The sequence below is a fragment of the Oncorhynchus masou genome, chromosome 9 (assembly GCF_036934945.1).
Source record: "Oncorhynchus masou masou isolate Uvic2021 chromosome 9, UVic_Omas_1.1, whole genome shotgun sequence".
NCBI lineage: Eukaryota > Metazoa > Chordata > Actinopteri > Salmoniformes > Salmonidae > Oncorhynchus > Oncorhynchus masou.
The window spans coordinates 65,638,956-65,656,590 of record NC_088220.1 but is presented as its reverse complement, the minus strand read 5'-3'; the positions used below and the strand labels follow the sequence as shown (position 1 = coordinate 65,656,590).

The window sequence follows — 17,635 nt, the reverse complement described above, 5'->3', positions numbered from 1 at the left end:
AGAGCAACCTTAAGTGAGCAGCATAACACCTAGATAGTGTAGGAGAGTTGGCAAGCAAATTAGAAAACTAAACAGGCTAGCTAGCTAGAAATCTGACTAAGTAGCTAGCTAGTACTCTCTGAAATCTCCGACCTATACCGGAAGATTGGTAACATTGTGAAGAAAACCTGTCTGTCTCTAGAGACTAGCGAGCTAAGCAAGCTAACGATCCACACCTGCCAATCGTCATCCTTATGTCCAAGTGTTTCTTCAGGTTCGAAGTCGAGTCTCTGGATGTCGCAGCAGCTTTACCGTGGGCAAACATAGTTTGCATTGAACTGTTACATTACTGCCCTTTTCTTCTCTAAACACGTTGTTCTTTGGAATGCCATCCCAAAAAAATGTACTGCGTTGGGTTAGGGTAATGCACCGCGTTGGGTTAGGGTAATGCACCGCGTTGGGTTAGGGTAATGCACTGCGTTGGGTTAGGGTAATGCACTGCGTTGGGTTAGGGTAATGCACCGCGGTGGGTTAGGGTAATGCACTGTGTTGGGTTAGGGTAATGCACTGTGTTGGGTTAGCGTAATGCACTGCGGCGGATTAGGGTAATGCACTGTGGCGGATTAGGGTAATGCACTGCGTCGGGTCAGGGTAATGCACTGCGTCAGGTTAGGGTAATGCACTGCATCGGGTTAGGGTAATGCACTGCGCTGGTTTAGGGTAATACACTGCGTTGGGTTAGGGTAATGCACTGTGTTGGGTTAGGGTAACGCACTTCGTCGGGTTAGGGTAATGCACTGCATTGGGTTAGGGTAATGCACTGCGTTGGGTTAGGGTAATGTACTGCGTTGGGTTAGGGTAATGCACTGTGTTGTCGCGCCATACCTTTTTCTTTTGTGACCGTGTATGTTGCTCAGGCGGTAAGATCAAATAGGTACTTTTTCAGTTAATTATATGATTGACGTTAATATGAAAGGAAAAATAATATTCTGAAACTATCCCTTCTATATTTGAAAGTAATCCTAGAATTAATTATCTACTTTTAAAAATGTTTTTGCTGGTATTGTAATGGCTTACAGTTATTGTTTTTGTAATGCATTATATGTAACAGATTACATGTAATCGGTTACTCCCCAACCCTGTCAAGCTCCATATAACGCATTTCAGGTAAAATAACAACCCAATGTTTATATCCCAGGACAAATTAGCAAGCAAGCAACAGCAAGCAAATTATCTAAATTGCCATAATCTGTCCCCAAATGAATATAGTTGGTTCAGAGTTCGTTTTGATATTTCAACCTGCGTGTCCTGATCGCGTCTGGTGTGGATGGACACAATCAACATGTGCACAATGGCCAAGTCTAGTCAGCATGTTAGAAATAGCCCAAAAACCCGCAACCCATGACCAATAGATTTTCATCCACAACATCATTTTCAAGGTAGCCCAATTTGGTGGGAAAACTGCAAACATGACAACACTGGCTGGGGAGAGACAGAGAGTTGGGGGTGGGGTGGGGTGGGGGCAAGAGAAAGAAAGAAAAAAAAGATATATAGAGAGAGTAAGAGATGGAGAGGAGAGGAGAACCTTAGCTGGGAAGCTTCTAGACGAGAGAGAGCAAGAGATATTGACCTCCAGGTAATGTTATCTATTAATCCTAATACTGGAAGGCAGCTCTCTTCTGGCCAGGTTCTGCTGGTAGTTTGTTTATTGTGAGAGGTTGTGAAGTAGTATGGATTGGGAACAGCTCAAATTCAAATCAAATCATTTTAATATTGGGTCAAATCAAATCCCCCTGACCTTGGTCATTCACATTAGCGTTCTTTATATTGAAGCCATCTGTAATCAAACTGGATAGGTTAGGGGGTATCTAACAGCACAATCTAAGGCCACTGTCTTACCAAATGAACCTGCTCAGAGACACAGAGAAGATGCTGTTGGCAGAGCAGCTACGTATTTGCCAGCTGTTTGATGTCTGTGTCAGCGCAATGTCAGTATGCTGGTGTGTGTTGGGGGTGTGATACTCTAGTGTCATTTAATTAATTGAACAGTCAGTGGAATAGTGAAAGAGCTGTGTAAGCGTCATCCATGTTTAGATATGCGCATCACACTGATTCATGGTGCTCTTTGGGTACACTGGTGGCAATGTTGGGTGTACCATTCGGATCAACTCAAATTCTATGGTCCTGACTCCTGACCCTACCTGTGTTCTTCTCTCCCACCCCAGGTAGAGCCAGCCTGCATGGGAAGGCGTCTCTTCAGATCGACCCAGTGCGCTCAGAAGACCAGGGCTGGTACGAGTGTAGGGTCCTCATGTTGGAGCAGCAGTACAACACCTTCCACAATGGCAGCTGGGTGCAGCTCACAGTCAATGGTGAGTTGCTGGCTGCATCCCAAATAGCAGGGCCCATAGGGCTCTGGTCAAAAGTAGTGCACTATATAGGGAATAGGGTGCCCAATATGGAGAATGACCAAATATGGAGAATGGGTTTCTACAGTGTCATCTCATCAAATGTGTGTGCTCGAGTGATTCATGACAATGTTCACCTCATAGCTTGCTAACATTCTAAACTGCCACAGTTTTCATTGTTTTACCTCAGATAGCTTTATTATAGCTAACTACATTCTGAATATTTTGTCAGAACATTCCTTCTCTCTGACTCGACAGTCAGATACAGTAGAGGTGACAATGACTTGTCTGTCTGAGATTTCAGATTTACTGTGTGACTGCTGATTTGTTTTATCACTTGTCCAGTCCGATGTTTGGCTTTTTACTAATTGTATGTGGTACTGTACAATCATTTGTCTGATTTATGGCCATTTCCCTGTAGTCAATCTGTCTATGTTTATTCTCAGATGCCAAAGCTATGATGAGTGGCAATTAGGTATTCTTTTAGATAATGCCTTTTCAAGAACATCACACAGACAGACACATTTCAGATTGCCTTGGGGATAAGGGGATGAGAAACTAGTGAGAAGGGGAATTGATTGTGGCCTGTTTGACACAGTTCCAGCAGGGATAGTCTGGGAGCAATCAAATTGATGACCAGACGGGAAAATAATCTGCATGTTTGCACTTCCCAGAAAGGTCCCATTGGGTTAGCAGCTAGCTTCTTCTATCTATGTAATGTGTTCCAGTACATTGTTCAAGACCAGAACCATGTATTTATACAGTTGGGACTTTTAGAAGGTTGAATAATGTTCTAATTGTAGACATTCAGTTATAAATACATGGTCACAGTGCCATCCGTTTTGTCACTAAAGCACCTTATACCACCCACCACTGCGACCTGTATGCTCTAGTCGGCTGGCCCTCGCTACATATTCGTCGCCAGACCCACTGGCTCCAGGTCGTCTACAAGTCCATGCTAGGTAAAGCTCCGCCTTATCTCAGTTCATTGGTCACGATGGCAACACCCACCCGTAGCACGCGCTCCAGCAGGTGTATCTCACTGATCATCCCTAAAGCCAACACCTTATTTGGCTGCCTTTCGTTCCAGTTCTCTGCTGCCTGTGACTGGAACGAATTGCAAAAATCGCTGAAGTTGGAGACTTTTATCTCCCTCACCAACTTCAAACATCTGCTATCTGAGCAGCTAACCGATCGCTGCAGCTGTACATAGCCTATCGGTAAATAGCCCACCCAATTTTACCTACCTCATCCCCATACTGTTTTTATTTATTTACTTTTCTGCTCTTTTGCACACCTATATCTCTACCTGTACATGACCATGTGATCATTTATCACTCCAGTGTTAATCTGCTAAATTGTAATTATTCGCCTACCTCCTCATGCCTTTTGCACACAATGTATATAGACTCCCTTTTTTCCTTTTTTTCCCCTACTGTGTTATTGACTTGTTAATTGTTTACTCCATGTGTAACTCTGTGTTGTCTGTTCACACTGCTATGCTTTATCTTGGCCAGGTCGCAGTTGCAAATGAGAACTTGTTCTCAACTAGCCTACCTGGTTAAATAAAGGTGAAATAAAATTTTTTTTAAATATAGCATTATTCAAATATTCTCCATGTAATGTTAATGGGGTGCTAACATGGCTGTCATAGAATGTTGAAGTATGATACCAAAACTTCAATGTCCCAACTCTCTAAATGCATGGCTCTGTTCAAGACCATCTAGAGTCAAGTTACAATGATGCCCATGATCTTTACTATTTTATCTTCTGAAAACCAAATCGGTTTTATATTCGTAGTTTCTGATGTGTTCTGATTGTATTAATTTTGCCAGATCTTATAATAGACAATAAAAAATACTTGTCTTGGAGAAATGTAATGGAATTGAATTCCACGTTGCCATATTTAATTCAGTTTGCAGGGCCGCGGATGCTAAATTGTAGCTGCAGCATATCTGTCCATTCCAATTATTTTGGTCTCTGCTGGTGTTATTGAGATACAATACATCTCCCATTTGGCCGCCCTCCGAATGGATAGAGGTGGGTAGTTATTTCTCCATACGATCAAATGCAGTGGTTTCCTTTGTCATTTTTTAACATTAAACAGTTTCTTCCCCCTCCAGATAGACACCTCACAAGGACCGAAGATATTATTAGTGTGACAGTTTGCAGTTTATACTGTCAGGTTCACACACTCAAAATATATCTTTGGTGTGTGAACTTATGCTCACTGTCTGTGTGAGGCTCATTCATATTCTCATCATGAACTTTCTAATCTGTAACTGATAGTATATGCATATACAGTATACTTGACATTGGATGAGGTTCAACATATATTCACTGTAAACCTAATGGTCACTACGAAACTGAAAAGGTAGTGATTAAGAAGAGGGAGACTACCAATGTGTCAGTGTGTGCAAGCTTGCATCTACACACTGTGTATTTGTGTGTGTGATCATTGCATGTGTGTAAGGGTGCGTTTACGTTTGGCTGTGGCTAAATGAGTTCTCTATCTGCTGAGTTACACTCGCGGTTGCCCTGCCAGGGAGTGTCACCTGCGGAGCCTCTGGGGGGGCTGGAGCGAGTGTGGGAACATCTGTGTGTTTGGTTTGAATGGCTTTCTGTGAAAGTTGGGCGGGCACACTGCATCTCTATGGCCGGCCACATCAGTGTTCACGCTCAACTCACTCACTCACTCACTCGCTCACTCACTCGCCTATGCTCTCCACCTCTCCTACTCCCAGTCCCTTACACTATCAGTGAGTTGTCTGGATAATATGTTTGATGTGTCTTTATCCTGTGTGTTGAAACCCGTTTTTGGTGTCTGAGTTCATATAAAACAAATCTAAAATATTTTGTTTGTCCATACTTTGTTTACAGCAGTGTAAGAGCAAAGGTGCAGGACATAAGGGTAATGCCTTGTTTTCCCAATTGGGGACTGTTGGGGCTGAACCTGAAGCCAAGCTCTCATGTATACTGAAAGAGCCAGAGCAAAATGGCTGGCAGTGTTTGTGCTTGTTTTGAGACATCTGTGTGTTGAATTGACATTCAGAGGCCTCATCGTGGCTGTATGTCCCCTCAAAGGAACTCTGTTGGGAAGGCAGGTGCTCTCCTGGCCAGGCTTCATCACAGACACTAAAGGCAGCCATTTCCTGGGGCCAGTGGAATCTACATATGATACACTCCTTGCTTTGACTTCCTGTTTGCAGCCCTCTACTTCCTGCCAAACGGAGAGAGGATTCATGCCCACTCAGTGGCAGGTGTCAGATGGCAAGAACTTGTGCCCGAAAGACAGAGAGGCCACTGTGGTGCCTCTCCTCTCCTCCACTCCTCCTCTCACCCTCTCCTCCCTTCTTAGTTTAGTATCAGTTAACAGTATGCTAATAAATCAGCAGCTTTTGGATAGAGTGAGAGAATACGTCAGTTAGAGAAACAGTGAGTGAGAGATTGTGAGTGTCAACTCAAACAGCTGCAGTAACTTCAGAGACAAATAGTCTGAAGGGGATCCCTTGTTGCCTTGAGGGAAAATGGTTGTTGGGTTGCGGATGGAAAGTAGAGTACAGTAAACAGTAAAGGGCTAAATATATGCTGCAATTCAATAAAAATGCATCATGATCCTTTCGTGCTGTAAGTAGTAGTCCTCAGGGAAAAGACGCTCTCTCACCCACTCTGGCTGGCTCTGTACTGTAAATGTTCATTTTGTCTGAAATCTACTCATAAAGGGAAATCAAAGAAAAACGGTTAAACTGTGCATCCCAGAAGAGCAGTCTTCCAGGGGGCAGGAGAAAGAGAGATGGCGAGGAATGAGGGAGAAAGAGAGGAAGGAGGAGAATCAGAGTGAGGAGGAGAGGAGAGAGAAGGAGAGATGTCGGTGAGCAGGTATGGAGCTCTAAGGAGGCCTATCTGCTCGTGTGGAAAGGTCTACAGATGGGAGTGGTGTGAAAACAGAAGCATCTGAATCCATGAATATAGGAGACTTGAAAATTAGGAAAGTAAGGCGAGATTGTGATGCTCAACTTTTTGTAGAACATCTCCCAAGTTCCCCACTTGATGACACTTACGTACTGATGTGTTGTACCTGATGGGCGGAAAGAACTCCCCTGTCAACCATTCCGCTCACAGTAAATGCCACCTCCTGCTTGCCACCTACTTAGTGTAAATTAATGTTAGGTCATCTAAACCACATTATAGATGTGAATCAAAGATGTAGACCTGTTCAGTGAAAATAATCTACACCACAATCCACAAAATGGTTGCCGATAAAGCACACTTGCATTGTAAATCACTACAAAAACCAGAGGGGGTTGCTTACAAATGTTCAGAATGGAATGTATTCTAGTATACTTGCAGAATGACAATACCCATTTAGAGAATGCCTGGAACAGCTGTTAATAAAGAGATTGAATGGGATCTTAAGCACATTCATATCATATTATACGATTCAGTAGGACGTAACATATCAGTGGAAATGGAGGACGTGACAGTACCACCCCCAAGGTCAGGGCGTGACAGTACCACCCCCCCAAAGGTGCAGACTCCGGCCGCAAAATCTGAACCTATAGGGGAGGGTCTGGGTGGGCATTTCTCCGTGGTGGCGGCTCTGGTGAGGGACGTAGACCCCGCTCCACTTCTGGCTTGGCCCACTTAGGTGGCGCTTCTAGAGCGGGGACCCTCGCCACCGACTCCGGACTGGGGACCCTTGTAGCGGGCCCCGGACTGAAGGGCGCCTTTGGAAGCTCCGGACTGAAGGGCGCCTCTGGAGGGTCCAGACTGGAGGGCGACTCTGGAGGGAGGAGACGCAGAGACACTCTGGTGCGTGGGGCTGCCACAGGGCCCACCAGGCTGGCGAGGACCTACAGGAAGCCTGGTGTGTAGAGGAGGCATCGGATGAACCGGGCTGTGGGGGAGCTCTGGTGCGCAGCCTTGGCACCACTCCTCCAGGCTGGATGACCACTTTAGCCCGGCCCCTTCAGAGTGCAGGCGCAGGTCGAACCGGGCTGTGGGGGAGCACTGGAGATCTGGTGCTTAACACTCGCACCTCTCCATTAGGCTCAATGCCCACTTTCGCCCGGCACGGGCGGAGCGCAGGCATAGGACGAACTGAACCCTCCCAGCGCCCCGGAGACACAGTACGCAGAGCCAGCGCAGGATAACCTGGGCCGAAACGGCACACCGGAGACTAAAACGAGCTGAGCTGGCACAATCCGCCCTGGCTGGATGCCCACTCTCGCGGGGGGCTGGCATATAGCGCTCCGGGCTATGAGCGCGCACTGGAGACACCGTGTGCTTCACCGCATAACACGGTGCCTGACCAGTATCACGCTGCTTCCGGTAAGCACGGGGAGTTGGCTCAGGTCTATCGCCTGGCTCTGCCAATCTACCCGTGTGCTTCCCCCCCAAAATATCTTTGGGGCTGCCTCTCGTGCCTGCTGCGCTGCCTTGCCTCATATCGCCGCCTCTCAGCTTTAGCTGCCTCTAGTTCTTCCTTCGGGTGGCAATTTTCCCCAGCCTGTCTCCAGGGTCCCTGTCCGTCCAATATCTCCTCCCAAATCCAGGAGTCCTGAAGCTTCTGCTCCTCGTTACCACGCTGCTTTGTCCGTTTGTGGTGGGTAGTTCTGCAACGCTATTCGTTGTCTGAAGAAGAGGAATCATCGGACCAAAGTGCAGCGTGGTAATTGTTCATGCTTGTTTTATTAAAACTGAACACTAAAACAAAAGTAAACAAGAGAATAACCAGAACAGTCTTGTAAGGTGCAAACACTAAACAGAAATTAACTACCCACAAAAACCTGTGGGAAAAAGCTACCTAAATATGGTTCCCAATCAGAGACAACGATAGACAGCTGTCCCTGATTGAGAACCAACCCGGGCCAAAGCAAAGAAATACAAAAACATAGATAAAGGAACGTAGAATGCCCACCCAAATCACACCCTGACCAAACCAAAATATAGACATAAAAAGGTCTAAGGTCAGGGCGTGACAGTCACCGGTAGTCTCTATACAGGAGCATTGTGCAGTGAGCGGCCAAGATGGAGAGGCAGATGTCTAGAAATGCTAATTGGTGTGTTTGTTTACTCCCCACCATGTGTGTGTGCAGTTAGAAGTCAAGACAAGACTCCCATCGGCTAGCCATGACCCACTTGGGTAGAGAGAGTGTGATCCTCTCTTCAGCTAAGTTTAGTTCAAGTTTTATTGTAACATGCACAAGTACAGTGAAATACTTAACTTGCGAGCTCAACCCAACAGTACAGTAATCAATGCTTATAAAATACAAAAATTCTGTAAAATACAAAAATATACTGTATATAATAAAGAAAACATGATAAATAAGAGAAGAAGCTATATAGAGGGTCAATGCCAATACCACATTTACAATGTGCAGGGATAATGGAGTAATTTGAGGTAGATATGTACATGTCGGCGGGGATTAGGAGAAAGTGACTGGTAGCAGGATAAATCATTCTAATAGTCAACAGTATGGCAGCAGCATAAGTGGTAGGGAGGTGGGTGTGTGTTTGTGTGTGTGTAAGTGTTTGAGTGTGTGAGAGTGTCAGTATTAGGCGTGATAGGTGGATATACATGTAAATGTGGCTGTTAACAGGAATATATAAATACTTATGGTAATAACTAGTGGTAATATATACATTGATTTTGTTGTGTTACAGCCTGAATTCAAAATGGATTAAACTTAACTTATTGAAAGTGAAGTGCAGAAATATCTAATTTGCATAACTATTCATACCCCTGAGTCAATACTTTGTAAAATCACATTTGGCAGCGATTACAGCTGTGTGTCTTTCTTGATACGTCCCTAAGAGCTTTCCACACCTGAATTGTGCAACATTAGCCAATTATTATTTTCAAAATTCTTCAAGCCATAGATTTTCAAGTAGATTTAAGTCAAAACTGTAACTCAGCCACTCAGGAACATTACCTGTCTTCTTGGTAAGCAACTCCAATGTAGATTTGGCTATGTGTTTTAGGTTATTGTCCTGCTGAAAGGGGAATTAATCTCCCAGTGTCTGGTAGGAAGCAGACTGAATCAGGATTTCCACTTGGATTTTGCCTGTGCTTCGCTTCGCTCCATTCCATTTATCAGTATTGTATTTACACCAAACATAACACTGTATTTAGGACAAAAAGTATATTACTTTACCACATGTTTTTCAGTATTACTTTAGTGCCTTGTTGCAAACAGGATGCATGAGTTGGAATATATTTATTGTGTACAGGCTTCCTTCTTTTCACTCTGTCAATTAGGTTAGTAACTACAACGTTGGTGATCCATCCTCAGTTTTCTCCAATCACAGCCATTAAACTCTGTAACTGTTTTACTGTCACCATTGGCCTCATGGTGAAATCCCTGAGCGGTTTCTTTCCTTTCCGGCAACTGAGGACGCCTGTACCTTTGTAGTGACTGGGTGTATTGATACACCATCCAAAGTGTAATTAATAACTTCACCATGCTCTTTGTGGTTGAATCTGTGTTTGAAATGCACTGCAGAACTGAGGGACCTGTATATGTGGGGTACAGAGATATGGTGGTCATTCAAAAATCATGTTAAATACTATTATTGCACACGGAGTGACTCCATGCAACTTATTATGTGACTTGTAAAGTAAATGTTTGTCCTGAACTTATTTAGGCTCCTTGCCATAACAAATGGGTTGAATACTTACTGACTCAAGACATTTCAGCTTTTCATTTTTTATTAATTGGCAAAAATTTCAAAAAACATAATTCCACTTTGACATTGTGGGGTATTGTGTATAGGCCAGTGACCCAAAAAATCTCAATTTAATCAATTTTAAATTCAGGCTGTAACACAACAAAATGTGGAAAAAGTCAAGGGGTGTGAATTCTTTCTGAAGGCACTGTACATGTAAACAGTAGTACTAGTAGTAGGATAAATAGATATATACTAATGGTAACGGCAATCAATGAACGGCAACGTAGTGGTACTAGTAAATCTAATCAATAATCATTTTAGTAGCAGCGGAGGTGTGAGGGGGAGCAGTAGTTATTAGCCATTTAACAGTCTTATGGCCAGGGGATAGAAGCTCTTTTAGAAGTCTGTTTGTCTGAGCACCAATACCGTCTGCTGGACGGGAGCAAGGAGAACAGTCCATGTTTCCGGTGGCTGGTGTCTTTGGCAATTTGTGGGGCCTTTCTCAGACACCGCCTGACATGTACATCCTGGATGGCACAATACTGCTGCTGCTGTTTAGAACCAGAGTTACCTTGAGATATCAAATGCAGAGAATGCCAAGAGTGTGCAAAGCTGTCATCAAGGCAAAGGGTTGCTACTTTGAAGAATCTCAAATATAAAATATATTTTGATTGGTTTAACACTCTTTTGGTTACTACATGATTCCATATGTGTTATTTCATAGTTTTGATGTCTTCACTACTATTCTACAATGTACAAATAAAAATAAGAATAAAGACAAACCCTGGAATGAGCAGGCATTGTCACAGCTTTTGATTGGTACTGTAGTGTAGCAGCTAGTTAGCTAGAAATAGATGATAAAGGATACTAGCGAGACCCAGTAACAGCTGTGCAGTATGCTGTACTGATTGGTTTTATTAGTGGCTGTATTATGTTCGATGGTTGTGATATTATGCTCTTTGCTGGGTTCATATAGAGCAGATTAGGTCATCTTTGCCTAAATTGAATAGGGAACACATTTCTTAGAGTACATTTTAGGGATTTATCAATGTGGGGCTGCAGGTAGCCTAGTAGTTAGACCGTTGGGCCAGTAACCGAAAGGTTGCTAGATTGAACCTCCGAGCTAATGGTAAAAAGCTGTCGTTCTGCCCCTGAACAAGGCAGTTAAGCCACTGTTCCTAGGCCATCATTGTAAATAAGAATTTGTTCTTAACTGACTTGCTTAGTTAAATAAAGGTTAAATAAATACATAAAACATTTAAAGAATTGTGTTTTAAAATGTTAACAGACATTCCTCATCCCTGTGTAATGCTGGTTAGAGATACATGGGCATGAAGACATTTGATAGGCTGTTAATTTAAAGACTATGTCACATCCCTGAAATTCCCAACTTTTTAATACCTTCAAGAAATTAAGATATTCTCAGTGGATAGAAAATATGCTAATGCTGTTTTTTCTTTCCCAAAGCCCCTCCCACTTTTACGACCACGCCCCCACAGTATGTGGAGGCCAAGGAGGGGGGCAGCACACTGCTGACTTGCTCCGCCCAGGGAAACCCCAAACCCATGATCAGCTGGCTGAGGGAGGGGGAGGAGCTTGCAACCAGTGGAAAATACAAGGTAAGACAAACTGGGCAACAAATTGACTGTACCTCGGGCTAAAATACATGCCCTTTAAACCTTGAATTAGCAGTGAAATGGCCTGTGAAAGTGACTCTATTTTAGGTCAGTAGAAATAAAACATGTAGATTTGTCCATTTTCTGGGCTGCCATGACATTCTTTGATATTTAGGGAAATGAGCCTTGAAGGTATATGGATTCCAGATCATTTAGCCCTTTAAGGTCTTGGAGTCATTCAGATGTGAAGTTGAAATCTTAGATATTATACATGTCTTGCATGCTTAACACCAGCCCCACCCCACCGCTTCTGAGGATGTCACTGCTCTTGAAGTTTTTTTGTTGTTGCTATGGAACAAAGTACAGTAAGCACTGAATTGTATGGAAATATTCAGAACAACTGAACAGTATGGAAATATTCAGAACAACTGAACAGTATGGAAATATTCAGAACAACTGAACAGTATGGAAATATTCAGAACAACTGAACAGTATGGAAACATTCAGAACAACTGAACAGTATGGAAATATTCAGAACAACTGAACAGTATGGAAATATTCAGAACAACTGAACAGTATGGAAATATTCAGAACAACTGAACAGTATGGAAATATTCAGAACAACTGAACAGTATGGAAATATTCAGAACAACTGAACAGTATGGAAATATTCAGAACAACTGAACAGTATGGCTAGGCTATATCCTTTCACACACAAGCTTCCACAGACTCCAAAACAATGTGTGGTGCCAGAACAACAACCTCTCCCTCAATGTGATCTAGACAAAGGAGCTGATCGTGGACTACAGGAAAAGTAGGGCCGAACACACCCTCATTCACATCGGGCTGTAGTGGAGCAGGTCAAGAGCTTCAAGTTCCTCTGCATTCACATTACTAAGGACATATCATGGTCCAAACACACCAAGACTGTCGTGAAGAGGGCACTACAACACCGATTCCCCCTCAGGAGCCTGAAAAGGACCCGTTTGGCATGGGTACTCAGATCCTACAAAAGTTCTACAGCTGTACCAGTGAAAAGGGCTCCTTAACACCGTCTACCCACAAGTCAGAAGACTGTTGAACAATTAATCAAATGGCAACCGGACTATTTGCATTGACCCCCCCCCCCCATTTAAGAAAATGATAATTGTGATGCTGCTACTCACTGTTTATTATCTGTGCGTAGTCACTTTACCTACATGTACATATTACCTCAATTACCTAGACTAACCTGTACCCCTGCACAGCCTCGTTATTATTATGTTATTGTGTAACTTGTTATTTTTTTCTCTATAGTTTATTTAGTAAAAATGTTCTTAAGTCTTATTTTTCTTAAAACTGCATTGTTGGTAAAATAAGCATATCGAGGTAAGGTTGTATTCGGCTCATGTGACATACGATTTGAATTGATCAGTTTAGGCAAGTCTATTGACAACAATTTACAGTTGTGAATGCTACACACTTGTGAAAATATATGAAGAAAATAAAAATATGCATGTTCCTCTATCTTGGTACTCAGACTGGCTGTAGACAAGTCTATACAGTCTGTTTCATAAGTCATGTTCATGCAAGGAAGGCAGTCTATAGGTGTGGTTGTGTGTGCTGGAGGAAATCTTCAGCACACACCACCATCTGCCTGAGTATATGTGAGACTGCTGTCTGTCTGTGCACTTTTCACTGCACCCAGATTGCAGATCGAGAAGCCCTTAATTGGACTGTCTTGCATGTCTGTGATTGGCCAGGAGCATCTGTCAGTCAGGCTGCAGAATCCTGCAGAGGGCGGGTCCCTGAGGGGAGGAAGAACAGTCCAGGCGTGTCAAGCCTCGGCTGCAACCCCTCTCTCATTTGTCATGTTTTGCGTTAGTGTTCCAGTTGTCTTTAAGGAACCCTGTGAACCATGGACAACCCCCTCTCTCAGCACCCCTCCATACTTCAGATGGAGTAAATCCCTTAGCTTGCTGAAGGCTGCACCTAACATTTGGAAATGATGTGTGATGTACAGGAAGTGACAGCTATCCTCATTCCTGTGTCATAGTTGATGTCACTCAGCGAGCTGGCGCTCTGTCTTTCCCCTCTCTCACCCCTCTCTCATCCCTTTGTCATCCTTCTCTTAGCCAGTCACCCTTCTCTCATCCTTCTTTCACCCATCTCTTTCATCTAGCTCTTTAACCCTTCTCTTTCATCCATCTCTTTAACTCTTCTCTTTCATCCATCTCTCTCACCTCTCTCTTATCCATTCTCACCGCTCTCTTTCACCTCACTCTCTCTCACCCCTCTCTTTCACCCCTCTCTCTCACCCCTTTCTTTCACCCCTCTCTCTCACCCCTTTCTTTCACCCCTCTTTTTCACCCATCTCTCTCATCCTTCACTCTCCCATCCTTCACTCTCTCACCCCTCTCTCCCTTACCCCTCTCTCACACCTTTCTTTCATCAATCTCTCTCACCCCTCTCTTATCCATCGCTCATCCCTCACTCTCTCACCCCTCACTCTCTCTTGCCCCTTTCTCGCCCCTCTCTCTTTCTCTCTCTCACCCCTCTCTCATTCCTTTCCCCAACCCCTTTCTTATCCCTCTTGCTAACCCCTCTCTTATCCCTCTCTCACCCCTTTATCATCCCTCTCTCTCACCCCTCTCAGGCTCCCACACCACAGCCTTGTCAAAGGTCAGAGTTTAGACTTTAGAGTATTGGTTGTATGCTCTCTATAAAACATACATTCCTACCAAAGACAGAACCTCAATCCTGCCTTGATTTTGGTGTGCCATTTCACTAGGTTATGCTTATAAATACCATGTCTGTATGTTTGCTCTGTCTCGCACAAACATGTCCAACCCAGGTGCATGATGGAAGTCTGACAGTGCTGGGGATCACTCGGGACGACAGAGGGGCGTATACGTGTCGAGCCTTCAGCGACCAGGGAGAGGTGCTCCACACCACCCGTCTGCTGGTCCAAGGTAAGAGGGCAACGGTCACACTGTAACGTCACAGATGGGTGTAACTTGAAAGGTTGCTATGGTGGTGTGAGGGAGAAATCATGACTTTTCTCTACTGAGGTGCACACTGATTATTGAGTATGAGTTTTGAGGAGAAGATTCCTAGGACAATCGCTAGCTGAATACTGAAAGAACAGTTTGTCCCGACTTCCTGAAAATTCCCTTATCAGTTAATCTTTACGCTATTTTTACCATACACCTGCTTTTAAACATCTATTACATGCCTACAGCTATGCAGTACTGTGTCTAGATTGTGTTTAAGATGGAGAAATTTAGTCTTGCCGCTCTCTACTTAAACAGTCTCTGTTTCCTGCCTTTGTCACAGTATGCAGGGTTAGTGTTTGGTTTTATCAGTGTGGTAATATGGTTTAGTCGGTATCAGTCAATAATCTTAAATCCTCTCCTGACCTAGTCTGTGGCTACTGCTGCTGCTGTAGTGTGTGCATATCACTGTCTATCTGAGGCATACAGCACTGTCTGTCTTCGGTCCATTAACCAGGCTCTCTCTCGGCTAGACAGACACAGAACTGGGCTCTGCTCTGCTCAGATAGATGGATCTGATACAGGCTTCCTCCACTTCCTGCCTTTGCCTCTATGTCTACGTCAAACACGCGCACACACGTGCACACACACACACATTCTCTCTCTCTATCAAAACAAGCACAGGATGAGTTAACAGGCTGTACATTAGACGATGGAGCAGGTTGGTTTTATGGTAGGCTTGTTAGGTTTAATGGTGGAGAAAAGATGTGTCAATTTCAGCCAATGTCTAAAAGGAGGATGGGCAAGAAGTCATTGGTTACATCTTGGATTTTGGGGAAGGTTTACTCTACTGACCCCTCTAAACACACTCACACACTGCATGCACATGCCTGACAATACAGGAAGGGGAGGGTTGTCTAGAACAGCTGACAGGTGAGGGGAAAGGTTTCAATTCATTGGTCTGACTGAAGCATCCTCATAAACATCATACATGTTTAGATGGTTTGAATAAGGCTTTTGCAAATCCAGAGTGAATTGGAATAAATCTGAGATATAATGATACATATGAGTTTTATACACAAGCAATATTGCAGCCTGTTTTTGTTTTTCACTAAGGAGTATCCATCCATAAGCAGGCTCTGTGGAAATGTGCCAGTGAAGTTGTCTAAGGCTCTCTGAGCAATTACAAGCAGCTATCGGAGGAGTCGTGATTCTCACTAAAGTGATCTATTTTTATTTGTTCTGTGACTTAACCACTCTTTCAGTAGTCCCTCCTGATGTATAAAGCTATTCCATGTGTATTAAGGAAGTAACCAGGAGGTTTGTAGCTGGGCCCACTTAAAAAGACAGCTTACATTTCACTCTCTGTAATATAGTACAGAGAGCAGAGCAGCAACCTCAGGGCACTGAGGGCTCATGTTGTGGAGGCATCTGCAAGTCTGGCAACCAAGTGTGTGGTTCAAGTTACAATATGTATGCTTACTGTATCTCATAGGCTACTAGAGAGAAGCTTGTGCCAGGGTCTTGTCACGGCTGTGTGGAGATACGGACCAAGGCGCAGCGTGCTCAGAGTTCCACATCTTTATTTTTTGTAAAACTTACAAAAAACGAACCCGTAACATAAGCTGTGCACTAACTCAAAACAAAATCCCACAAAACACAGTGGGGAAATGGCTGCCTAAATATGATCCCCAATCAGAGACAACGATAAACAGCTGCCTCTGATTGGGAACCATACCAGGCCAACATAGAAATAAAACAACCTAGATTACCCACCCTAGTCACACCCCGACCTAACATAAATAGAGAATTAAAAAGGCTCTCTATGGTCAGGGCATGACAGGTCTACTGTACCTATTTAACAATAAACAGATGCTGAATTGGTCATAAGATAATATTTCAGTATCCATATCTACACTGACTAAAAATATAAACGCAACATGTAAGGCGTTGGTCCCATGTTTCATGAGCCGAAATAAAAGTTCCCAGAAATGTTCCATACACACAAAAATCGAATTTCTCTCAAATGTTGTGCACAAATTTGTTTACATCCATGGTAGTGAGCATTTCTACTTTGCCAATTTAATCCATCCACCTGACAGGTGTGGCATATCAAGAAGCTGATTAAACAGCATGATCATTACACAGGTGCACCTTTTCTGGGGCCACTATAAAATTTGCAGTTTTGTCAAACAACACAATGCCACAGATGTCAGTTTTGAGGGAGTGTGCAATTGGCATGCTGACTGCAGGAATGACCACCATGGCTGTTGCCAGAGAATAAAATGTTCATTTCTCTACCATAAGCCGCCTCCAACATAATTGTAGAGAATTTGGCAGTACGTCCAACTGGCCTCACAACTACAGACCACGTGTAACCACAACAGCCCAGGACCTCCACATCTGGCTTCTTCACCTGTGGGATCGTACGAGACCAATCATCCGGACAGCTGATGAAACTGTGAGTTTGCACAACTGAAGAATTTATGCACAAACTATCAGAAACCATCTCAGGGAAGCTTGTTGTCCTTACCAGGGTCTTGACATGACTGCAGTTTGGCGTCATAACTGACTTCAGAGAGCAAATGCTCAACTTCGATGGCCACTGGCATGCTGGAGAAGTGTGCTCTTCACAGATGAATCCTGTTTTCAACTGTACTGGGCTGATGGTAGACAGCGTGTATGGCGTCGTGGGCAAGCGGTTTTCTGATGTCAACGTTGTGCCCCATGGTGGCGGTGAGGTTATGGGATGGGCAGGCATAAGCTACGGACAATGAACACAATTGCATTTTATTGATGGCAATTTCAATGCACAGAGATACCGGGATCCTGAGGCCCATTGTGCCATACATCCACCTCTATCACCTCGTTTTTCAGCATGATAAAGCATGGCCCCATGTCGCAAGGCTCTACACAATTCCATGTAAGCTGAAAGTGCCCCAGTTCTTCCATGGCCTGCATACCCACCAGACATGTCACCCATTGAGCA

General features: G+C 43.9%; 1 protein-coding gene across 4 annotated transcripts in view; it reads left to right on the top strand.

The window, feature by feature from the left end:
* Window positions 1-17,635, top strand: part of LOC135546488 (protein turtle homolog B-like) — a 73,209-nt gene that overhangs the window by 27,142 nt on the left and 28,432 nt on the right. For all 4 annotated transcript variants that reach the window (XM_064974955.1, XM_064974954.1, XM_064974956.1 and 1 more), the window contains exons 3-5: window positions 2,205-2,351; window positions 11,526-11,677; window positions 14,508-14,625. In XM_064974955.1, coding sequence (XP_064831027.1) covers window positions 2,205-2,351; window positions 11,526-11,677; window positions 14,508-14,625 — 417 coding nt within the window. The remainder of the gene's footprint in view (window positions 1-2,204; window positions 2,352-11,525; window positions 11,678-14,507; window positions 14,626-17,635) is intronic.